We start from the raw sequence: 26,548 nt of genomic DNA, 5'->3' as shown, positions 1-26,548 counted from the left end.
ATGCTAACCCATAAGCCCAGTGACACCATCAGAGAAATAAATGTTTTCTTAACCATCCCTGAGCTATTTAAAACAGAATAAATTCCCTGTAGCCTCTCTGGGTTTCTAATGGAGCAGTATTCCATTTTACATTCATAACTGCATTTCTTACTTGTTCACAAACTCCTGCAAAGAGAAAATAATAATTGTTCAGTAATAATTATCTAATACCGTTTTGAACCAGGTTCCAAAATGGTGATGCGAATGCAATGTGTAATTTTCCACTGGTATCATTGGTAACCTGTTTTATACTCTGCCTGGGCAAAAAATAAATAAATAAATAAAAATCACCATTTGGATTTAAATAAGCAAATACTTAAGAACATGTGATTGGATAAGCACTGTACCGATTAATGTTTCAGCTGCCAACAATTCTGTTAACCCTAACTGATGCAGTGAGTAGCTTCTCAGTTTTTAAACAGTCATCTCAGAAGACGTATCCTGTGGCTGTGGAAAAGATGTTACTGTGTTTCAGAAGGGTCAATCTATTGGCTTGAATCAAGCAAAGAAAACAGCTAAGGAGATTGCTGAAATGACTGGAATTGGGTTAAGAACTATCCGACACGTTATTAAAACCTGGAAGGATAGTGATGAACCATCAACTTCACAGAAGAAATGAGGTCGGAAAAAAGAATCTTGACTGACCGTGATTAGAGATCACTCGGTGAAGTCTCATCTCATTATCTCTAGCCGCTTTATCCTGTTCTACAGGGTCGCAGGCAAGCTGGAGCCTATCCCAGCCAACTACGGGCGAAAGGCGGGGTACACCCTGGACAAGTCGCCAGGTCATCACAGGGCTGACACATAGACACAGACAACCATTCACACTCACATTCACGCCTACGGTCAATTTAGAGTCACCAGTTAACCTAACCTGCATGTCTTTGGACTGTGGGGGAAACCGGAGCACCCGGAGGAAACCCACGCGGACACGGGGAGAACATGCAAACTCCACACAGAAAGGCCCTCGCCGGCCACGGGGCTCGAACCTGGACCTTCTTGCTGTGAGGCGACAGCGCTAACCACTACACCACCGTGCTGCCTACTTGGTGAAGTTGAATCATAAAAAAATTTAACAGTAGAACTCACTACTATGTTTAATAGTGAAATTAAGAGCATTTACACACACACACACACACACACACACACACACACACACACACACACAAGGAGTCACAGGATTAGGACTAAACTGTTGTGTGGTCAGAAGAAAACCACTTGTTAGTGATGCTAATCAGAAGAAAAGGCTTCAATTTGCTCAGGAGTATAAAGATTGGAAAAAGGTCATGTGGCCTGATAAGTCCAGATTTACTCTGTTCCAGAGCGATGGGTGTGTCAGGGGAAGAAGGGAAGTGCATGAATTGATGCTCCAGTCATGCATAGTGGCCATTGTACAAGTGTGGGGTTGCTTCAGTTGGTCAGGTCGAGGCTCAGCAATATTATGGGGCAATAAAATGAAGTCAGCTGACTAGCTGAATGTACTGAATGACCAGGTTATCACATCAATGGATTTTTTTCCTTCCCTGATGGCATGGGCATAAAATTAGGGCTCAGCCCGTGAAAGAGTGGTTCAAGAAGTATGAGGGATTATTTTCACACATGAATTGGCCACCACAGAGTCCTGATGTTAGCCCCATTGAACGTCTTTGGGATGTGCTGGAGAAGACTTTACAGAGTGGTTTGACTCTCCCGTTGTCAAAACAAGATCTCAGTGAAAAACGAATGCGACTCTTGATGGAAATAAACGTTGTGCCATTGCATAAGGTTGTTGAAACAGTACCACAGAGAATGCACACCGTAGTTAAAGTTAAAGATGGACCAGCGAAATATCAGTACGCACAAATTTTTTGGCCGGGCAATGTATAAAGGGTCCACGATTATTGCTCCCCTTTGTAAAGATGGGATCAGGACACTTCGTCCAATGACCATTTCGTCCAATCGTTGAGTCGTCCAAAGCCTTTTTCATACGCACTATCAATTATTTTATATGTGGTGACGATATGTGCGACAAGATTGAGATATAAACAAACCATAATTCATTTAAGGGAGTGCACTAAGCAGGTTTATGACTACGTCTCCCTGTAATAAATGGAAATAAACAATTTTTGTAAAGCAAACAAGTGCTGTAGTACGAGTGCTTCGACACTAAAGAGCGGTGTAAGGGGTGTAAACAAGTAGACCCTTACCATTACAGGCTGCTCTCCGAGCTTTGAGTCCAGTGAAACTGTGTAATTCATCATACAGCCAGTCTTCATAAGGCCAACACAGCTTTAATCAGTAAAATGTTTCAATAAAGGGTGGCACGGTGGTGTAGTGGTTAGCGCTGTCGCCTCACAGCAAGAAGGTCCTGGGTTCGAGCCCCGGGGCCGGCGAGGGCCTTTCTGTGCGGAGTTTGCATGTTCTCCCCGTGTCCGCGTGGGTTTCCTCCGGGTGCTCCGGTTTCCCCCACAGTCCAAAGACATGCAGGTTAGGTTAACTGGTGACTCTAAATTGACCGTAGGTGTGAGTGTGAATGGTTGTCTGTGTCTATGTGTCAGCCCTGTGATGACCTGGCGACTTGTCCAGGGTGTACCCCGCCTTTCGCCCGTAGTCAGCTGGGATAGGCTCCAGCTTGCCTGCGACCCTGTAGAAGGATAAAGCGGCTAGAGATAATGAGATGAGATGAGAATGTTTCAATAAATATTTAAATAGCACTTTATTCATTTAAGGGAGTGCATTAAGCAGGTTTATGACTGCGTCTCCCCGTAATAAACAGAAACTTATGCCTAATGATAGTGAGGTGACAATATGTGACAAATTGCTGGATATTTTTAAACCAATCCTAAAGAAGAATTCTCAGTAGAATTTGACCCAAGTAGAAAACATTTTTGTAAAGCAAACGAGTGACAAACGAGTTACCATTACAGGCTGCTCTCCGAGCTTTGAGTCCAGTGAAACCATTTAATTCCTCATATAGCCAGTCTTAATAAGGCATGTGCGCAGTCCGGAGCGCGCCCGAGAGTCCTGCGCAAGGAAGGCATTTTTTTGTCGAATATTTCTTGGATTTTACATGAATACTAGGTAGGAACCCATCGTTCTGAACACACTCACTGAGAAAGGCAAGTCTGGGGCGATCTTTACTCACCATTAGATTTCACAACTCGCGTTTGGCGGGTGGTTAAACTACACGCTGCAAAAATGTTTTTCGGCTTCGGTCAAATTCCGTTGAGAATTCCTCCTTTTTTCGAACAAATAAATACCTGAAATATAAAATAATCGATAGTGCATATGAAAAAGGCTTTGGACGAAATGTCTCAACTATTGGATGAAATGTCTTAACTATTGGGCGAAATGGTCGTTGGACGAAGTGTTCTGTATCTGTAAAGATGAGCAAAAAGGGTTAGAAAAAAATCTACCATTTGGTGAAGTCGCTTCATTTCACACTTGAAAGAATGAGAAAAATCTAACCTTTTAATTGAAATAAATTTATTCAGAGAAAAACATATCACTCATCAAGAAATAATTATTTTCAACAAAAACGTATGTGTCACTATTATTGGCACCCCCTTTGCCAGTAAACCAGCACGAAGTCTTCTCCTACAATATTTTATAAGGTTGGAGATATATGCAGGGCATCTGAGCCCATTCCTCTTTACACAATCTCTCCACATCATTCAGGGTCCCAGTCCCCCTCTTGTGCTGTCTCCTCTTCAGCTCACCCCACAGGTTTTGAATGGGGTTCAGGTCAGGGGACTGAGATGGCCATGGCAGAACCTTGATTCTGTGGTCAGTTAACCATTTGTGTGTTGATTTGGACATTGATCATTGTCCTACTGGAAGATCCAGTGATGACTCAGTTTAAGTTTCCTGGCAGAGGCGGCCAGATTTATTTATTTTAAATGTCCTGGTATTTCATGGAGTCCATGATGCCATAATATAACCTAAAAAAGGTTTCCAGGGTGTTTGGAGGAAAAACAGCCTCAAAACATCACAGAACTTCCACCATATTTTACAGTTGGGATCGGGTTCTAGTCATTATGGGTGGCATGGTGGTGTAGTGGTGAGCACCGTCACCTCACAGCAAGAAGGTTCTGGGTTCAAACCCAGCGGCCGGCGAGGGCCTTTCTGTGTGGAGTTTGCATCTTCTCCCCGTGTCTGCGTGGGTTTCCTCTGGGTGCTCTGGTTTCCCCCACATTCCAAAGACATGCAGGTTAAGTTAACGTGGGGCGGCCTTGAGCAAGGTACCGAACCCCTGACTGCTCCCCAGGTGTTGCCCACTGCTCTGGGTGTGCATGTGCGTTCACTGCTTCAGATGGGTTAAATGCAGAGGATGAATTTCACTGTGCTTGAGGTGTGCATGTGACAAATAAAGGTTTCTTCTTCTTATAGCCATCCTTCTTTTTACGCCAAACCCACCCTCAGTGTTTATTGCCAAAAAGCTCCATTTTTGTTTCATCAGACCAGAGAACACGGTTCCAGTCAAAGTTGTAATAATGTTTCACAAACTTCAGGTGCTTATATTTGTGGTTAACAGACAGAAAAGGCTTTTCATTTTGGAACCTTCCAAATAATCCGTTGGCATGGAGGTGGCATCTGATGGAGGTTTTGGAGACTTGGAAACCCCAAGATTTTACTTTTTCTTGTAATTCACCAACAGTGACCCTTGGGGATTTTTTGCCTCTCTTGCCCTCCTCCTCACTGTACGTGGGGGCAAAATAAACTTGGATCCTCTTCCAGGCAAGTTTGTAACAGTTTCAGTTGGTGTCCACTTTGTTTATTATTGCCCTAACAGTAGAAAAGGGCATTTTCAGGCGAGTAGCTTTTTTTATTTTTTAAATAACCATTCCCTGACTTATGAAGGTCAACACACTCCTCCCTCATTTGGTTTGTGTGTTCTCTTATCTTTCCCATGTTGATGGATGAGTAAGGGAATTCGGCTTCTGTGTCACCTCATATTTGTTCCCCAGTTAATCAGGAAGTCATGGATTACAACTTGAAAGTTCCTACACACTCCACTGAGCTCAAGAATGTACAAGTTAAAGGGGAAACATATTTCAGTTACACTGTGTTCACTATCATTTCCAGCGGTGCCAATAATAGTGGCACATGTGGTTTTGTTGGAAACTAATTATTTCTTGAGGGATTTGTTTTTCTCTGAATAAGTCGATTTCAATTAAAGGTTGGATTTTTCTCATTTTTTTTTCAGTGTGAGATGAAGCGACTTCACTAAAAGGTGGATTTTTTCGAACCCTTTTTACTAATCTTTACAAGGGGTGCCAATAATTGTGGAGGGCACTGTAAATAACTGAATTAATAAAGTTAAATATAACAGTTAATCACACATCCACGATGTTATAATTGTGAGTAGTCATAAGGTTGGTGACAGTTGGTGATGATGTATACGACGTATATCGTATTGCACGGCTGAAGAATTGTCTGAAATGTTCCGTTTCGTTGGAATATTTGTGTACAGTATAAATACAGACAGGTGAATATTTAAAGGAGAAACTAACTTAAAGTACCTTAGATGCTTCTTGGACAACCACAAGCTGCTAGAACAGCTTCAGTGCACCGTGACACAGATTATACAGACTGTACTGGAGGGATGAGAACAATTCTTTCAAATGCTCTTTCCTCAGTTGGTGCTTTAATCATGGTGGTGAAGAGTAATGTCAAATACATCGGTCCATAATCTCCCTTAGGTGTTTAATTGGGTTGTAATGTGATGACCGTAGTATAGGATTTACATCATCTTCATATTCTTCAAACCATTCAGTGAACATGTAGATAGGGTCATTGTCATTCTGGACGAGACATAAGATAAAGGTAATCAGTCAGAATAACTTTGCACTGACTCTCTCGCTCGCTCGCTTTCTCTCTCTAAGGGGACAGGTTGAGTCAAACGATGCTCGCAAAATATCTCCCACAGTATAACACACTTTATGCTGGATATGAGCAATCACGCGCTCTGATTGACTACTCTACTACGAGGCTATCAGCTCATATACCATGAGTAGAGGTTTTTTATTTTATTTTTCTCTCCTTTTTTATTCTAATTTTTTTTCTTTTTTCTGTGTTTGACGTTTGTTTGAGTGTTTTTGTCCGCCGGTGGTGGTGGTGTAGCTCCAAACCCAGTTTTGGGCGTCGGTTCCCTCCAGGCCTTGGTTCGCTGTGGGTGATGCCTGTGCTCCCAGCTATGGACTGCAGTGAGCTCATCTCATCTCATTATCTCTAGCCGCTTTATCCTGTTCTACAGGGTCGCAGGCAAGCTGGAGCCTATCCCAGCTGACTACGGGCGAAAGGCGGGGTACACCCTGGACAAGTCGCCAGGTCATCACAGGGCTGACACAGAGACACAGACAACCATTCACACTCACATTCACACCTACGGTCAATTTAGAGTCACCAGTTAACCTAACCTGCATGTCTTTGGACTGTGGGGGAAACCGGAACACCCGGAGGAAACCCACGTGGACACGGGGAGAACATGCAAACTCTACACAGAAAGGCCCTCGCCGGCCACGGGGCTCGAACCCGGACCTTCTTGCTGTGAGGCGACAGCGCTAACCACTACACCACCGTGCCGCCCTGCAGTGAGCTCGTTGCTCATTTTAACATCGTGGTTGTCCAGCGCTCTGTTCTTGAATGCTTGGCATGATGTTCCGAGTGATGTTGTTCGGTGGCGTCGCGGCGGCTGTGCAGGCGGTTTGGGACACACCAGCGCTCTGCGTGGCGGAGCTTCTCTGCTCGCTTTGTGGATCCATGGCGTGGTGTTCGAGCGATGTTGTTGGCGGCGTCATGGCGGCTGTGCTGGAGATGTGGAACTTGTTTTTGTGCGCCTTTTGGTGGGACTGTGGCCGCTACACCACTGGAATGATATCCTGACCTCTGTTTGGTGGACTTTTTTTTTCCCCCCTGCCTATTATTGTAAAGCGACTGTGGGTTTTGAGAAAGGCACTATATAAATTGAACATATTATTATTATCGAGAAAAACAAAATGGCGGCGCGTGTTGCTGAACCAACCGAGGACAAAATAAAAACTCGACTCGAAAACAAAACTCCCAAAAATGCAAAAAAGCAACAAAATATGGAATAAAAGTATTTGATGGTAAGAACATATCTTTTTCATTTTTCAAGAATTATTATTATAGCACTTTTCACAAATTGCTCCTGTCATTTTGCCAGTTTGTTTACATTCTAAGCAGAAGTGATTTTGTTGGATGTTTTGTATAAAGTTTTTATTTATCTAATTTGCTAAAAATAAATAGGTTCTGTTTCTCAAAATCCAGTGACTGTGGATAGAATAAAACAGTTATTCCACTCAATTTCGTCATACATGGCTTATAGCCAACTCGGTGCTCCGCGTGTCGTCGGCTATCAGCTCATGTACGACTTGATTTCGTAGAATAACTGTTAAGTATGTTGAGTTAGGTGCTGTTACCTATTTGTGTCCATCAAAGTTGAAGTGAATCAAATATCATTACAAAATACCAATTTACTAGTTCCACAAAATAATTATCAAATTGTGGTGTCAATATTGATGGTGTGATTGTCACGCCTTCACAAGCTGTTTTTTTTGGGGGGGTGTTATTATTTTTATTTCTTGCATCAGTGTCAGTGGCCTGATCATAAGCTCTTTCCAAGTTGTTCACTTCAGCTACTTCAAGTTCCACATTAACTTACAAAAATATCATTTTCTTTTACAACATTGTACATCTAGACATTCTACCTAATACGAAGTCAAAAGTCAAAGTCCTTCTTGTGCCAGCATCTGGTATTCCCAGGCAGTCTCCCAGCCAAGTACTAACCAGGCCCTTAAGGCACGTTGGGCGGCGCTGATCTTCGTTTCAGTAGCCCTCGGCCTCTTGCCTTTTACATACAGTGGGTGTAAAAAGTGTACACACCCCATTAAAATGATCGGTTTTTCTGATGTAAAAAAAAAAAAAATGAGACCATGATAAATAATTTGAAAACTTTTCCCACCTTTAATGTGACCTATAACCTGTACAGTTCAATTGAAAAACAAACAAATCTGTTAGGGGGAAAAACATAAAAAATAAAAGACGTACAATAAGCTGGTTGCATAAAGCCTCGGTCGCAACCGGCTGTACGTGCTCCTACGGCCGGTCTACGTGCAAAAAACGCAAGAAACGCACGGAGGGCACGCGTGTGACGTGCTGATTTTCGAGCCGTAGACTGGCCGCAGACCGGCCGCAGAGGTTCTTTGTCATGTCAAACAAACTCTACGGGCGCTTACGTTTTTTTCAGGTTGCAAGACAAACTTACGGCCAACGTGCGTCTTTCTCCACGAACAAAAAAAACGCAGTGATTTGGGAAACGCCAAAAATCGCACGGCCAAAAAATCGTACGTCCGGTTGTGACCTAGGCTTTAGTGTGCACACCCTTAAACTAATACTTTGTTGAAGCACCTTTTGATTTAATTACAGCATTCAGTCTTTTTGGGTTCACACCTGCCATCAATTAAACTGACTCTGATTAACCCCAAATAAAGTTCAGACATTTACTCAGTTGCATCCTCCAGCAAAAGCCAGGGTTCACAGAGAGCTTACAAAGTGTCAAAGGGATCTCATTGTTGAAAAGTATCAGTCAGGAGAAGGGTATAAAAACATTTCCATGGCATTAGATTTACCATGGAGCACAGTGAAGACAGTCATCAAGAAGTGGAGAAAATATGGGACAACAGTGACATTACCGAGTCATCAAAATTGATGAAAAGACGAGACGAAAACTGGTTAGGGAGGCTGCCGAGAGGCCGACAGTAACACTGAAGGAGCTGCAGGAATTTCTGGCATGTACTAGTTGTGTACTACATGTGACAACAATCTCCCGTATTCTCCATATGTCGGGACTATGGGGTAGGATCGCAAGACGGAAGCCTTTTCTTACAAAGAAAAGCATCCAGGCCTTGCTAAATTCCCCCCCCCCCAAAATACATCAACTCTCCCAAAAGCATGTGGGAAAATGAGTTATGGTCTGATGAAACCAAGGTTGAACTTTTTGGCCACAATTCCAAAAGGTATGTTTGGCTCAAAAACAACACTGCGCATCACCAAAAGAACCCCATACCCACGGTGAAGCATGGTGGTGGCAGCATCATGTTTTGGGCTTGTTTTTCTTCAGCTGGAACAGAGGCTTTAGTCAAGATGGAGGGAATTATGAACAGTTCTAAATACCAGCCAATTTTGGCCCAAAACCTTCAGGTGTCTGCTAAAAAGCTGAAGATGAAGAGGAATTTCATCTTTCAGCATGACAATGACCCCAAGCATACATCGAAATCAACAAAAGAATGTCTTCACCAGAAGAAAATTAAAGTTTTGGAATGGCCCAGCCACAGCCCAGACCTAAATCCAATTGAAAATCTGTGGGGTGATCTGAAGAGGGCTGTGCACAAGAGATGCCCTCGCAATCTGACAGATTTGGAGCACTTTTGCAAGGAAGAGTGGGCAAACATTGCCAAGTCTACATGTGGCAGGCTGATAGACTCCGACCCGAAAAGACTGAATGCTGTAATTAAATCAAAAGGTTTTTTTTTTTTACATCAGAAAAACCTATCATTTTAACGGGGTGTGTACACTTTTTATATCCACTGTAGCTAGTGTGTGTGTGTGTGTGTGTGGGTGGGTGGGGGGCTGAGAGTTTGACTCCCTATTCACATCTGTATTGCAGCGTGCCTCACCAGACGATAGTAGGTAGAACTCACAATCTTCCGGTCAAGAAGCGGACACGTGCTAAAATGGCTTGATGTTGACCCCTATTTTCTATCATCTACTAGTTTTTATCCTTGTAATTTATACAAACGGGCTTACCGCTTTCAAAGTCTAACATAATCTAGCCTCCATTTCTCTAGTTCATCCCTAACCTTCCCTATGCTATTAAGTCCTCAAGTTCTGTGCTCCTAAATCTCTCTCAAACATTATTCCTTTGGTGAAACCTCATTAAGTTTCATGACCTCTAAACTCTTGAGCTGTGTATTACATTTTATCTTTTGCATCTTCATTCAAAGCTAAACTGAAAACCTTCCCCAACTCAATACTAGTACCTTTTATCATCCACTTTATAATACTGTCCTTCACTCTTTTCATCCCTCCAGTTTGTCAGTATCAGTCTCCAGTGGATAGTTCAGTGTTTTCTGGAACAGTCTTAGTGTCTTCTATTGTGATTCATGTTCTAAGCATTGATTGATTAGTGCTTTTTCCAGTTGTCTATACTTTATTATGTTAAGGTATCTGTCAATCTTGATGCTGTAGTGCAGGGGTCACCAAACTTTTTTCTCTGGGGGCCACATTGTTGTTCCTGACTGTGATGGGGGGCCGGGGTCGGGTCAGCTATATAACATAGAATTGTATGACCCAGACAAATATGACCACCAGCAGGCCTCATTGTGTAGTAGAGATTACTAGCCTGGCACAGCCATCCCCACTACTATATCCCCACTACTATATCCCACTACTGTATCCACACTACTATATCCCCACTACTATACCCCCACTACTATACCCCCACTACTATACCCCCACTACTATATCCACACTACTATACCCCCACTACTATATCCACACTACTATAGCCACACTACTATAGCCACACTACTATACCCCCACTACTATATCCCCACTACTATATCCCCACTACTATACCCCCACTACTATATCCACACTACTATATCCACACTACTATACCCCCACTACTATATCCCCACTACTATATCAACACTTGATTCCTGGCACATATTTGTTTATCTTTACTAGTGGTTTGCAAAAGTAGTAATTGAGTCTTCACACTTTGTTTTAATTTGAAATACCACAGATATTCCATTTATTTATTTTCTAATAAAAATAACATCAAAGCTGTCAAGGTTAGAAACATCTGCCTAGTTGAGGTGATTGACACTGGCAAAGGTGAGTGGGAAATTATAAATTGTAGGTAGGCCTGTTGATATTATTAATAATATTAATAATAATTGTGTGCAGCACTTAATAAAGGTCAAATAAATAGGCCTATAAAATAAATACATTTAAAAAAAACAGTGAAATTATAATAATATGAGCAATAGATCACAGCAGTTGTGCTGTGTCCTGCACGTCATTGCTCTCATCCATGGCCAAAGCAAAAAACTCAAATTCTGACGCTCTCTCATTCAGCTGGTCAGACACGTTGTCCCCTAAATCTTCGGTTCGCCTGGTCATAGTAGGTGCGGAGAGACTCACCGCGTTGAGCGCATCCTTCTTGTCGGGACACACCTCCTCGGCCACAGCAAGCATGTGTAGGTGCAATTGGTAATTGAGTGATCAATCTCGTTAAATCAGTCTCATTGTCATTAAATCAGTCTCATTGGAATTTAAATCAGTCTCATTAAATAATACCATTAATTTTGGTGCTTAATAATAAATTACCAAACAGCTAAATTAGGGTATGTTCCAAATTATTATGATCACTTACCGTATTACACAACTCATATGCACCTTGGAATTCTTTGAGCTTGGGTACTTCAAAAATATCGGAACAACAAATTAACACACACAATTTCAATAATTAATTGAATTTATTATAACAAAGATAAAAATGAATAATAGCAGTTGGAATCATTATATACAAATATGATATATACTTGATGATCATGTGTGTAGGCCTCGTGGTAAACAAAAGGTTAGCCTAGCTTGCTAACGAGACAAAAGAATTAGCCGTGTGGCTAGCTAAGGTGTGTGTGTGTGTGAACAAAAGAATTAGCTCTGGTAGCTAACTCCATGTGGTGGAGGCCTTGTGGTCCCTTGAGACAATACAATTAGCCCTGGATGCTAATGAGACAAAAGAATTAGCCGTAGACTAATTTCACTAGCTTATAGCATTACTAAATCCCTTGAAATCTTGATGAGGTCAAAATGTGTAAGAATGAAATAAAGAGTGTTAGGAAGGAATAGAAGAAAGCATGCAACAGCCTATCTATTAAAACAACTGAGAGGTCAAAACAAAATAGAACCATCAATTCAACACCAAGTGTCTACAGTGTACACAATTAAACCGTTCCTGAGTTTAAATTCACACTACTTCAATAAAGCTAATTCCTAAGACTAGGTTTTGCCCAAATGCCAGTCTTACTTCAGTATCTCGTCTCTACGCAAGATTATGAGAAGATATTCCGAGACTTTTGGAGTTTCACCATTGTGGAGCACGTGAGTCGCTTCCGTGGAAGGCAGAGGATTTCTTGGTCCGACGTGTGGTCGCTCGTGATGAAAAGAAATTCTCTGATCAGACAATGTGCACAGCTTTTTAATTAGAAGGATCCGGTCGCTTCTAAACTTTAAATGAACTGTTCCGGGCTGCAGTTCATAACGTTACTATAATAGACAAACAAAACCGGCTGTAACTCAATCTGAATTTAAAATCGTGTGATTCTGGACTCTACCGTGGCCAAAGGTAAGTAAAAGAAAAGCGCGAAACTCTGATTCTTGCAAGAAAGAAGAAAAGACGTCTTTATCTGGTTTGCTCAGCAGAGCAAATCTCTTTGTGTCCAGACGGCTTGAAGTCCAGACGAGAGAGAGGAAGAAGGAAGCGTTGCTCAGTTGCTTATAGCTTCATGGAGGATGTGACGTAGGAAATCCCGCTCAGGCGTGACGTAGGTCAACGCGGAAGTGGGTTGATGGGATTTGTAGTTTCTTAAACTACAAATCCCATCGGAATTTGACGCTTGCGACTGTGTTGTACCTACACATGCATACTTTAACAAAGTCCCTATCAGTAAACGGCTTTCCATGGGTAGCTAGTAGGTGAGCTACCTTATAGCTAGCTCGGACACCAGCCTGGTTGATCTGTGTTTGGCGAAAGAATACATTCTGTTGTGCAGCCAGTCCGCATTTCATCCTCCGAATCCTGTCTTCTCTGGTTTGCCCTCGCAAACTAGCATACTCTTTGTGGCGGGTCTTGTAGTGACGACGCAGATTATATTCTTTGAAAACCGACACACTTTCTTTACATACAAGACAAACTGCACGGTCTTTACACTGAACGAAAAAATAATCAGTGGTCCACTGTTCTTTAAAAACTCTGCACTCTGTCAGCTTTTCACTGACCGCTAGCCATTTTGCTGTCCTGAACACTGACAGTTCTCTGCGCGTGCGCTGCCTGTCACTGCTTGATCGCGAGCATATGATGAAAATTCGGAAAATATGAATAGTTCATTTTATAACTAAATATAAATTTTAATTGATAAAAATCAACAAAATACAAGATGCAGACATGTTATTATTTGCCAAAAAGCAATTAAAAAAATAGGCCATGACCACTTTTGGGGATTGCCTCATAGGGCCGGTCAAAGGGGGGTGGCGGGCCAGAGTCGGCCTGCGGGCCGTAGTTTGATGACCCCTGCTGTAGTGGTTGTTATTTCATTGCTTATCAGTTGACTCACTATTTGTCTTACTGTTTTCTCCTGATTCTTGCTCACTTATACTCCCTCACTTCTGTTGATCCACTCATACTCACTTGGTCTTTTGACCAAGACACTTCAGTGTAGCGCTAGCATGCATTAGTAGCATCTATGCTCTTGTTGCAGCCAGTGCAACTGCAACGGAATGTATGAGGGTAGATTCATTTCTGATTGGCTGCCAGATGTCCAATACTGTTGGTGTGTTCAAATGGAACTGGTGAATATGTGCATTTGAGATGGCACAATGAACACCGTATATATTTCTCATTCAGTTGGTTAGTTATGAGAACAGTGCTGCCAGGAGACATTGGACACATTGGAGTATCAACTAGCTAATGACTTTGATTTGATATAACTGTTAAGAATTGATTTGTAACGGCAGAATAACCGTGGAAATGAGACAAAAGCATTACAAATATCAACACTTCCCATAGGCGTGTTCATAAGTTACTAAGAAACAACTCAAAAATAACATTGACCACTAACAGAATTTCCACTGAGAAATGTCATAACTTGTGATCAAGCTTCTGAAGTGCTGAGTAGGCAGCTCCTGTGGAATCTTCTCATTTGCATAAGTCACCATGTTGGAATGCAACATGACTGTAAGCAAAAGCCCTAAAAGCCTTAAGACCTTGAGGCTAGGTGTAACCCTAATATTGGGCTTGACAGCACACCGTTATTTGTATGGGAGAACAGCATGTTTTCGCTTGGCCTTTAAAGACATTTAAAAGTGTTTAATTTACATAAAACTAGTGTTGATTCAAGAATAAATAACATATTTACGGAATATATTGTTAATTTTGTGCAGCGTTGTGATGAGCTTTTACTTTAAGCGTTTTTTAACGTTGTGTAGTGCAATACACCAAATTCACAGGCGCCGCCATCTTGGATTTTTTTTAGTGATATTCGTCACCGGTCCGTGTTTTTTGTTGTTGTTGTTGCTTCCAGCTCACTCACTGTTGGTTCAATCAGCTTGAAAGTCATGATTCCCACCGAGTGGTCGAATCTCTCATGTTGGCTTGATTTTTCCAATAAAATCGTCTGAACACTTTGCTGTCTAGTGCCCGTGAAAGATCAGATCCCTGAGGAAAATTTTGTATCCTTCCCAAAAATCAACGATTTTCCGAATGTTTTTTTCATGGAGAAAAAATGAGAAGGTATATAAATATCAGTAATACTGTTTTGAAGAGTGTTAACAAAAGTTCTTCTTATACACAGCGCATTCGAGCACCACCGTCATTAATCATGCTTGGTGTCCACAATTTAAAGTGAACATACCCACTAAATTCTGGCTTTTATGTTTAAACACAAAGGATGGACCAATTTCACTGATGTTTTACTTTTAAACCTTCTAGGTGCATAATTGTGATCTACAAGAAGAAGCCTTTATCTGTCATTCTTACCCTGATACTCAAAATTCTAAATCTCTCTTTATTTTCGGCTTTTTGGTCTGTTAATTTCTGATTGAGGTTTTTTCTCATGAATGGAAAATTAAACCAGTGGAAAATGGTTGCTGGTTTGTGACCGGGGCAATGGAAAGAAATGGAAATTTTATAAAACACTGGAGTTTCAAATGTTTATAGGGTTTTTTTAGACATATTTACAAAATTAAACAAGTTTTCAATTCAAATCTTCACACGCTTAATTTGATACATTACACAACACTATGACAGCTACTTTAAAAAATGGCCCGTCATTTCTACTAATACAGTGTTATTCAGGCAAAAGTGTCAGGAAATAATTTAACTAAAAGCATCAATAGAATTTAATTTCTTCTGAGATGTTACCATAGTAACAGCTATTGAATTGGAACCATATTGCAGTAATATGTGAATATGTGATTTTTTTTTTTTTTTTAATGGAACTAAATGTTAGCCCAATAAAATGAGTGTTGTGTTGTATATGATAAACATACAAAGCATCTATATTTGAAGCACTGGTTTTAAGTGAGGTGACATCCACCAAGAGCACCGATCTCTTTTGGTTTGTTTGGGCAGCTCATAGGATGTTATGTCTAATATACACTACCGTTCAAAAGTTTGGGGTCACCCAGACAATTTTGTGTTTTCCATGAAAAGTCACACTTTTATTTCCCACCATAAGTTGTAAAATGAATAGAAAATATAGTCAAGACATTTTTCTGGCCATTTTGAGCATTTAATCGACCCCACAAATGTGATGCTCCAGAAACTCAATCTGCTCAAAGGAAGGTCAGTTTTATAGCTTCTCTAAAGAGCTCAACTGTTTTCAGCTGTGCTAACATGATTGTACAAGGGTTTTCTCATCATCCATTAGCCTTCTGAGGCAATGAGCAAACACATTGTACCATTACAACACTGGAGTGAGAGTTGCTGGAAATGGGCCTCTATACACCTATGGAGATATTGCACCAAAAACCACACATTTGCAGCTAGAATAGTCATTTAGCACATTAGCAATGTATAGAGTGGATTTCTGATTAGTTTAAAGTGATCTTCATTGAAAAGAACAGTGCTTTTCTTTCAAAAATAAGGACATTTCAAAGTGACCCCAAACTTTTGAAGGGTAGTGTACAGCATGTCATTGTGTGTTTTTATTATACAAAGCTAATGGTCCTGGAACACCTACATATCTTCCATTTGTTGTTTTGCCCCTTGGTCACTAATCCTGATGATCTGAGCTTGAGCAGTGGGAGCATGAGCCATGGTCGTACACTAATTACTATGTATAATATTCTGTCAAATTATTATTATATTATTAACACAGAATCAGTTGCAAGAAGATATGCATCCAAGCACAAGTGTTAATCATCATTACACATGTTTCAGTTAGAAAAGATGCTCTTTTCATGTTTCTGTTTGTCCTTGTTAAGGTTTGTCCATTGGGCTGTGTGGTCATACTTGTGTTCATCACTCAGTAATGCACTAAACTCTACACACGCTTTCAGAGGCTTTCTTAACTAGACGTAAAAAAGTCCAAACTTTCTAATCAAGTCCCATTCAAATTCCGTCGACTCGTAGGAAGCCGGTGGGATTTCCTGGAGCCAGTGAGATGCCAGGGAGGCAGATGGACATGAGAGAGGCCCAATCAGATCCCACACTCGGATCAAAGTAGGAGTTGATTCTGCTGCATGATAGATACTCGTGCGTTTTTGACCCCACCCATATCCCAAGCCTTCCCCACTGATCCCCCTTACAACACCCCACCCCTCACCCCTCACTCCCCCACCTAAGGTTTGTCTTACACCAGATTAGTTTGAGTATTCCTTAACAAGCATTGTGCACCTCATCCCTGAAGACTGGTCTTTGAGTGAAATGAGTTTAAAGCAGACTTATATATATATATATATATATATATACACACACACAACCCCGATTCCAAAAAAGTTGGGACAAAGTACAAATTGTAAATAAAAACAGAATGCAATGATGTGAAAGTTTTAAAATTCCATATTTTATTCAGAATAGAACATAGATGACATATCAAATGTTTAAACAGAGAAAATGTATCATTTAAAGAGAAAAATTAGGTGATTTTAAATTTCATGACAACAACACATCTCAAAAAAGTTGGGACAAGGCCATGTTTACCACTGTGAGACATCCCCTTTTCTCTTTACAACAGTCTGTAAACGTCTGGGGACTGAGGAGACAAGTTGCTCAAGTTTAGGGATAGGAATGTTAACCCATTCTTGTCTAATGTAGGATTCTAGCTGCTCAACTGTCTTAGGTCTTTTTTGTCATATCTTCCATTTTATGATGCGCCAAATGTTTTCTATGGGTGAAAGATCTGGACTGCAGGCTGGCCAGTTCAGTACCCGGACCCTTCTTCTACGCAGCCATGATGCTGTAATTGATGCAGTATGTGGTTTGGCATTGTCATGTTGGAAAATGCAAGGTCTTCCCTGAAAGAGACATCGTCTGGATGGGAGCATATGTTGCTCTAGAACCTGGATATACCTTTCAGCATTGATGGTGTCTTTCCAGATGTGTAAGCTGCCCATGCCACACGCACTAATGCAACCTCATACCATCAGAGATGCAGGCTTCTGAACTGAGCGCTGATAACAACTTGGGTCGTCCTTCTCCTCTTTAGTCCGAATGACACGGCGTCCCTGATTTCCATAAAGAACTTCACATTTTGATTCGTCTGACCACAGAACAGTTTTCCACTTTGCCCCAGTCCATTTTAAATGAGCCTTGGCCCAGAGAAGATGTCTGCGCTTCTGGATCATGTTTAGATACGGCTGCTTCTTTGAACTATAGAGTTCTAGCTGGCAACGGCGGATGGCACGGTGAATTGTGTTCACAGATAATGTTCTCTGGAAATATTCCTGAGCCCATTTTGTGACTTCCAGTACAGAAGCATGCCTGTATGTGATGCAGTGCCGTCTAAGGGCCCGAAGATCACGGGCACCCAGTATGGTTTTCCGGCCTTGACCCTTACGCACAGAGATTCTTCCAGATTCTCTGAATCTTTTGATGATATTATGCACTGTAGATGATGATATGTTCAAACTCTTTGCAATTTTACACTGTCGAACTCCTTTCTGATATTGCTCCACTATTTGTCGGTGCAGAATTAGGGGGATTGGTGATCCTCTTCCCATCTTTACTTCTGAGAGCCGCTGCCACTCCAAGATGCTCTTTTTATACCCAGTCATGTTAATGACCTATTGCCAATTGACCTAATGAGTTGCAGTTTGGTCCTCCAGCTGTTCCTTTTTTGTACCTTTAACTTTTCCAGCCTCTTATTGCCCCTGTCCCAACTTTTTTGAGATGTGTTGCTGTCATGAAATTTCAAATGAGCCAATATTTGGCATGAAATTTCAAAATGTCTCACTTTCGACATTTGATATGTTGTCTATGTTCTATTGTGAATACAATATCAGTTTTTGAGATTTGTAAATTATTGCATTCTGTTTTTATTTACAATTTGTACTTTGTCCCAACCTTTTTGGAATCGGGGTTGTATCTTAATTTCCCTGAGGGAACCCTCCCAAAGGGATCAATAAAGTTTTATCTATCTATCTATCTATCTATCTATCTATCTATCTATCTCTATATATGTATGTATGTAAATACTTTGAGTTCAGAAATGTTTTATTTTAATTTCAATTTTAGTTCCAAGAGTTTTTAGAAGTAAGATGCTACAAGAAGTTACTTTTACTGCATCAGTTATCCTGTTTCAGAGTGTTTATGCATGGATGTGCATGATGTGCTGCATGGCATGATGGGAAATGTAGTTTCTGACCAAACTGTAACACAGAGACTTGACTTCTCTTGACCCATCTCCCATAGCAAGCATTTGACAGTGTTCACGGTGTACCAGCTATCTCCCACGAGTCACTTTAAATGACTTTAAACATGAAAAAACCTTGGGGAAAGGCTGTGGGTAATAAGTGCCTTTCTGACAGAGACTTTGTGATAGAAAATCTGCTCTACTGCGTTTTTATGGACAAGGGGTCTTCTGGAATGAAGTGCCCACTTCAAGCATTTTTGGTGATTTTTTTTGTTGTTGTTCTCACAATGCACAGCATGATCCTGTTTGCTTGCGTGTGTGTATGTGTGATCTCTGTATGCTGTAGTTTAGAATGTCTTTTGAACCCATTTTTGATCCTCATACGAGAAGCGTGTTTCATTTGGAGTGCTAAAATGACTTTTTTTTTTAACAACGAAGTAGGGAAGTAGGGAGGGAAATGTGTTTGATGGCCCTCATGTTGATAGCAGAATCAAATACATACACATCAGTGAAGTGATGAACACACACCTAATTTCGCTCAAGGTCCTGCATAAAAAGCGTTTGCCAGGTTCCATGTTTTGAAGCTGTCGGTGTCGCTCTGCCAGCCGTCTCTACGCCTGTGTTGGCGGACACCATCTGGGCTAGAATCACACACACACACACAGAGAGAGCACCAGCATTCTTGCATCCTGGGCCAGCCCCAGAATTTTAGCAGATGTCCCGGGTGCTACACTATCGGTCTCCATAGTAACATCTCATCCCCCCTCCTCGTTGTGTCCTTCTCTCTGTCTCTCCTTTCTCCCTCTTTTCTGCAGCACCAAGAGGAGGAAAATGGCTGATAAGATTCTTCCACAAAGGGTGAGTTCTCTGATCTTGACATTATCTCTGGTGTGTGTGTGTGTGTGTGTGTGTGTGTGTGTGTGTGTGTGTGTGTGTGTGAGAGAGCATGTGTGTGTATCCAGGAGTACTCGGCTGCGCAGCGTGGCTGAGATGTGATTTTGTGATGTTGATCATGTGTTTTTAGAGACATGTTCTGTGATAGCCTCTACTCATTGCCCAGAAAGAGACAGAAAAAGGGTTAGGGGGCAACTGCATGCATGTGGCTGGACACGATTCAAACTTAAAAGTAAGGACGGCACGCTCTCCAAATGACATTTATATTCAGGACAGAGAGTCAAGAGTCCACAGGTGTATCGAGAGAGCTGTAACCCAAATAATGTGATGGAGACTCAAACTCCCAGAGCAGGCTGCAGGTGTGTGTTCACCAGCGGTAGCACTCCATTAGTTTGAGCACTACACACACTGACACACACTGTTTTAATCTTTTATTCTTTTATTAGTTTAACCAACCATGGAATAGGAGTGATAAAAAAACCTGCGAGTGTCTGTCTGTGCGCGTTTTAAAGATAGACCATAGGGGTTATGGCTGTATGCCTTACTCATTGCTGTGAGTGAGTGTGAGTGGGAGTTTTTATCAGACCTGTATAGATAGATAGGGCAGAAACAGAGACGCCAGTCACATTACTCATAGTCAGAGTACTCACTTCTCTTCTTTCTTCCCATCTCCGGAGAGAGAGAGAGAGAGAGATTGGTGCAGTGTCTGAATCCATGGGCCTGTGCCCAGTATGGAGTGAAGCTTTTGGCACACACGTCCTCCAACCATCTGTGTGTGTGCATGATAATGTGGCACTGGAGGGTTTGCTGTGGATTCTTGGCAGATAGCAAACACTTAACAGCATACCATTAAATACTACTGCAGCGATCATTTCAGTGTTTATTTCAATCACAGACTGGACGGGCGGACATGCTGACGGATAAGCACACATTTGAAAACGCAGAGAAATTGACCGTGAGGCTAAGAAAGAAGAGGAAAGTTTTGGGTTTAAACTCACATTAGATGTCTGGACCCAGTCATGCGCGTGTTAAAAGCATTTTCCGTTTCTGCTTCTGCTCTTCTTGCTTTGTATCAGGACACAATAATAAAGAAAATATGTATCTAATATAATGGTTTCACTAACATCGCAGTGTGTGGTTATTTCATAATGACATTTATCCTCGCCCTCAGATTCGTGAGTTAGTCCCAGAGTCCCAGGCTTATATGGACCTCCTGGCCTTTGAGCGCAAACTGGACCAAACCATAATGCGCAAGCGGGTGGACATCCAAGAAGCACTGAAACGACCCATGAAGGTTAGTCGTGATAATTACACACAATACATTACTCTGCCCTTATGACACAGTGTATTGTGCCACTGTATTACAGTATGTCTGGTATCTTTTTTTAATGAGGTTTTCCCTGACACATTCTTTTCAAAGTACATTTTATTATTGCTGTACATAACGCTATACCAGTATAGATAATGATATCCCAGTATACCACAACACATTATTTCTAAGCCTTTCAGATTTCAGACTAAGGCTGTGGTACTGAATATTTAACAGTTATTCCATGAAATCGAATCGTACATGAGCTGATAGCTGACGAGGCGCATAGCACGTTACTTTTATTTTTTATTTTTTGCAAATTCGATAAATAAAATCTTTAGACAAAACGTCTGACAAAATCATTTCCGCTTAGAATGTAAACAAGCCGACAAAATGACAGCAATTTGTGAAAAATGTGATAAGGCCAAACAAAATAATATGTTTCCTGTTTCCTGGGTTTTCAAAATAGGGTAGGTAGGTAGGGAAAAAAAAATTGTTTATCCCAAAAGTTTACGACAAATTTTCTAGGGTAGGTAGGAAAAAGTGAGAAGTTTCCTTTGAAAACTTTTTTTTGCAAAATACTCGTTAAACGCTTGCAACTGATCCCAGAATGTCAGAACTGTGTGATTTGTTGTAGGAAACAATGTTGTAGTTACTCTATAGTTCTTCATTTGGAAATATTTTAATTGTTGTGAATATCTTTTGCATTGCGGGGCGGCACGGTGGTGTAGTGGTTAGCGCTGTCGCCTCACAGCAAGAAGGTCCGGGTTCGAGCCCCGTGGCCGGCAAGAGCCTTTCTGTGTGGGGTTTGCATGTTGTCTGCGTGGGTTTGCTCCGGTTCCCCCCACAGTCCAAAGACATGCAAGTTAGGTTAACTGGTGGCTCTAAATTGACCGTGAATGGTTGTCTGTGTCTATGTGTCAGCCCTGTGATGACCTGGCGACTTGTCCAGGGTGTACCCCGCCTTTCGCCCGTAGTCAGCTGGGATAGGCTCCAGCTTGCCTGCCACCCTGTAGAACAGGATAAAGCGGCTAGAGGAGATGAGATCTTTTGCATTGCAATAGGCTGATTTGACAAGCAAACATTTCTGTCCACTGTGTCGCTTTTTGTTCCGAGGCGAACCTCCATTTTATAGGCACCCGGAAGAATCGATGAAATATGCTGTGCATGTGCAAGCAGTCATTTACATCCGACCCTTCGAGGCATGAACACAAGGGTGGCCAGTTTTTCTACTTAAAAATCTAAGATAATCATCATTGTAACACTAGCAAGAATATGCAGCATTGTTCAGCTATGTATTCGATTGCATCTAACGGTGACCCCTGTCTAGAAATGCCTACGAAATTTGGCTTTGCTGCGACCTTCGGTGTCCAAGTTATAAACGTTTAAAGGTGGGCTGGAGCCATGGATCAAATCAAAACTTAAGTCGCTGAGCAGCACTTGCATGGTGGCGAATGACTGGCCGAGGCACCGTCCTACCAGGCCGTGCCCATGCTGGTTTGAAAGGGCTGGGGTAGAGGGAGGTGCGTGTTGGTTGTCAATTTACTCCTGACGGGCCTCGTGTCTTTCGGCAAATACCGAGTGGTTTATATGACACGCCCTAGCGGTTCTCGTTTGACTCGCCAGGTGGCTGCCAAGCAGGTAGGGTCGGGCGCGAGAAATAGTTTGTTTATCGTGGTCATAAACAGTTGAAGGGTCGCAGTGTTTTTACAGGGTCAGTCGGGTAACCGGAAACACATATATTATTTTGTTTGGCCTAATAATAATGCTTAAAAAATAAAAAAGATATGTTCTTACCTTGAAATACTTTCATTCCATATTTTGTTGCTTTTTTGTGTTCTTTGGGGTGTTATTTTTGAGTCGAGTTTTTATTTCATCCTCAGTTGGTACAGTAACACGCTCCGCCATTTTCTTCTGCTTCTTTATGGTTTTTTGTGGTGTTTTTGGCGGTTGGCAAACCAACTTAAAGGTGCATTACTGCCACCGACTGGGCTGGAGTGTGGAACAGACGAGATTGGGGAACAAAAAACTATATTCTTTTAGCTATTTCTGCTTCTTATAAGTACTTGATAACAAAGTGAGATATCTGACTTGATGCACTCCACCATTTTGTTTTTCTCTACTCATGGTATATGAGCTGATATCCTAGTAGTAGAGTAGCCAATCAGAGCGCGCGATTGCTAATATCCAGTGAATGTGGATAGAATAAATTGCAGTATATTCTGACTTTCTTGTGAATGTGCTTTAAGCAAGAGCAAACCACGTCTCTTAAGTCTTCTCAGAATCCCTAATACATTTCTGTCAGTGCGATGCACTGTGAAATTTTGGCACAGTGCCCCTTTCTAATTTTATTTTTTGTTCACAGCAAAAGCGCAAACTGCGGCTCTACATCTCCAACACCTTCAACCCAGCCAAGCCTGACGCAGAGGACTCGGATGGCAGCATTGCATCCTGGGAGCTACGGGTGGAGGGAAAGTTACTTGATGATGTGAGTCAGTGGCTTCATGAAGCATATATACATTCATTCACTCTCACTTCTCTAGGAGCAGCTGTGGTACAGATGTTTACGAACACCAGCAAATCACATAAGAGCACAGATTAGTGATGTGCCCATAGAAATTCTCATTCTAGTCCTCAGGGGCCTCCAGACAGTCCACACTTTTGGCTTCAAATACCTTTGAGCTGTGAAATGGAGGCTGGAGAATGTTCATCAGCTGCATCATGTGTGCTCAGAAGTGAAACATGAAAAATGTACATGCGCTTGTAGCTCCTGAGAACTGCATTAACATGCTTTTTAAAGCTTCTAGACAGGACCAGATTCCTACATTAGTCTCCAAGTAACTTTACATTGTAGTTTTATGTTGGTTACCTCCATGCTTCAGATATCAGACGAGAGAGCCAGGTTTCCCTAAGTGTTCTAAATTGAGCACAAGACATAAATATAGCACGTTTTACTGAACGCTCATTAATGCATTAACAGGACAGTGTTTGTGATTCAGACTAATACCATCAGCACCATTAAGTCCAGCTGTTAAGAGCTCCATATAGCTGCCATTTATAGGCAGGTACTGGAAACAGGGTGAGGTGCTTTCCAGCAGATGGCAATTATTTTCTCAGCTACATATCATTTAAAAGCAAGATGGTTGATGCTGCATGCACTGATTCTGTCATTTTTCTCTTACTGAGTAGCAGGAGGTAATTCCTGAAACATGTAACAAAAATGCCAGAGGCCTACAAGCCACAATTAGAGTCGCTTGTAATTTTTTTTTACGCATATCATTAAAACATATTGATTCAGGACTAGGGAATGTGCCTGATTTTGAACCGTGCAACTTTTACATCAAAGCCAGGATCTACAGTGGTGCTTGAAAGTTAGTGAACCCTTTAGAATTTTCTATATTTCTGCATAAATATGACCTAAAACATCATCAGATTTTCACACAAGTCCTAAAAGTAGATAAAGAGAACCCAGTTAAACAAATGAGACAAAAATATTATACTTGGTCATTTATTTATTGAGGAAAATGATCCATTATTACATATCTGTGAGTGGCAAAAGTATGTGAACCTCTAGGATTAGCAGTTAATTTGAAGGTGAAATTAGTCAGGTGTTTTCAATCAATGGGATGACAATCAGGTGTGAGTGGGCACCCTGTTTTATTTAAAGAACAGGGATCTATCAAAGTCTGATCTTCACAACACATGTTTGTGGAAGTGTATCATGGCACGAACAAAGGAGATTTCTGAGGACCTCAGAAAAAGCGTTGTTGATGTTCATCAGGATGGAAAAGGTTACAAAACCATCTCTAAAGAGTTTGGACTCCACCAATCCACAGTCAGACAGATTGTGGACAAATGGAGGAAATTCAAGACCATTGTTACCCTCCCCAGGAGTGGTCGACCAACAAAGATCACTCCAAGAGCAAGGCATGTAATAGTCGGCGAGGTCACAAAGGACCCCAGGGTAACTTCTAAGCAACTGAAGGCCTCTCTCACATTGGCTAATGTTAATGTTCATGAGCCCACCATCAGGAGAACACTGAACAACAATGTTGTGCATGGCAGGGTTGCAAGGAGAAAGCCACTGCTTTCCAAAAAGAACATTGCTACTCGTCTGCAGTTTGCTAAAGATCACGTGGACAAGCCAGAAGGCTATTGGAAAAATGCTTTGTGGACGGATGAGACCAAAATAGAACTTTTTGGTTTAAATGAGAAGCGTTCTGTTTGGAGAAAGGAAAACACTGCATTCCAGAATAAGAGCCTTATCCCATCTGTGAAACATGGTGGTGGTAGTATCATGGTTTGGGCCTGTTTTGCTGCATCTGGTCCAGGACGTCTGTCCATGAACTGAATCTCAAGAGAAGGTGGGTCATGCAGCAAGACAACGACCCGAAGCACACAAGTCGTTCTACCAAAGAACGGTTAAAGAAGAATAAAGTGAATGTTTTGGAATGGCCAAGTCAAAGTCCTGACCTTAATCCAATCGAAATGTTGTGGAAGGACCTGAAGCAAGCAGTTCATGTGAGGAAACCCACCAACATCCCAGAGTTGAAGCTGTTCTGTATGGAGGAATGGGCTAAAATTCCTCCAAGCCGGTGTGCAGGACTGATCAACAGTTACCGCAAATGTTTAGTTACAGTTATTGCTGCACAAGGGGGTCACACCAGATACTGAAAGCGAAGGTTCACATACTTTTGCCACTCACAGATATGTAATATTGGATCATTTTCCTCAATAAATAAATGACCAAGTATAATATTTTTGTCTCATTTGTTTAACTGGGTTCTCTTTATCTACTTTTAGGACTTGTGTGAAAATCTGATGTTGTTTTAGGTCATATTTATGCAGAAATATAGAAAATTCTAAAGGGTTCACAAACTTTCAAGCACCACTGTAAATCTGGGCAGTGTCACCTCCACACTTCCTTTGTTCATAAGCTGTCTCTTTACATGTTACCATTAAAGACTGTCGCCATGGGACGCCATGTGCTTGAATGGCTGACCTAAGGGTGCAAATACAAGCAGTATGAAGAACCTGGTGGTGGTGGTAATAATAAATTGGATTAGATTAGATTAGATTAGATAAGATTAGATTCACTTTATTCATCCCACATTGGGGAAATTCACGTGTTACAGTAGCAAGAAAATGTCAAACAGATAACAAATAAAACTGAAATAAAAATTAGACAAACGAAGGATTAAGTACAGAGGGCTATTTGCATTATCTACCGTGAAAAAGTATAGAAATATTGCCTTATTGAGAGGCTCGGAAAAATTGCACATTACAGGTAGACTCTGTATATATACACACATGTATACATAAATTTTATATATTTTATATATAATAACATATATATTTATATAAATATAATAACAATAATAATCAGTTGAATTTATATAGCACCTTTCTCATACCCAAGGTTGCTTTACCATTGGGGGGGGTGTCCATCAAAAGAAGGTCAGGTTGTCATTCTAATGGTGTAGTTGCCCAGTCCCACCAAAAGGCGCACGAAAACAAGTCCCACACCACCTGCACAGCCGCCACGCTGCCGCCAGGCAACATCGCTCGGAACACCACACCATGTATCCACAAACCGAGCACAGAAGCACCGCCACGCAGAGCGCTTGTATGTCCCAAACCACCTGCACAGCCGCCGTGACGCCAC

At 41.5% G+C, this 26,548-nt stretch overlaps 1 protein-coding gene across 7 annotated transcripts in view; it reads left to right on the top strand.

The window, feature by feature from the left end:
* The window catches only part of smarcd3b (SWI/SNF related, matrix associated, actin dependent regulator of chromatin, subfamily d, member 3b), a 145,144-nt gene that overhangs the window by 77,387 nt on the left and 41,209 nt on the right, over positions 1-26,548 (top strand). For 5 of the 7 annotated variants that reach the window (XR_009655565.1, XR_009655566.1, XM_060932749.1 and 2 more), the window contains exons 3-6: positions 16,460-16,549; positions 19,496-19,538; positions 20,746-20,868; positions 23,249-23,371. Coding sequence is in view for 5 of the 7 variants with exons in the window: in XM_060932749.1 (XP_060788732.1) it covers positions 16,460-16,549; positions 19,496-19,538; positions 20,746-20,868; positions 23,249-23,371 (379 nt within the window). In the remaining 2 variants the exon portion in view is untranslated. The remainder of the gene's footprint in view (positions 1-16,459; positions 16,550-19,495; positions 19,539-20,745; positions 20,869-23,248; positions 23,372-26,548) is intronic. The other 2 variants (XM_060932762.1, XM_060932755.1) reach the window with 1 other exon arrangement.

This window comes from Neoarius graeffei, chromosome 1 (assembly GCF_027579695.1).
Source record: "Neoarius graeffei isolate fNeoGra1 chromosome 1, fNeoGra1.pri, whole genome shotgun sequence".
Taxonomy (NCBI): Eukaryota; Metazoa; Chordata; class Actinopteri; order Siluriformes; family Ariidae; genus Neoarius; species Neoarius graeffei.
The sequence above is the reverse complement of the archived record's forward strand: the minus strand, read 5'-3'. Positions and strand labels throughout refer to the sequence as shown.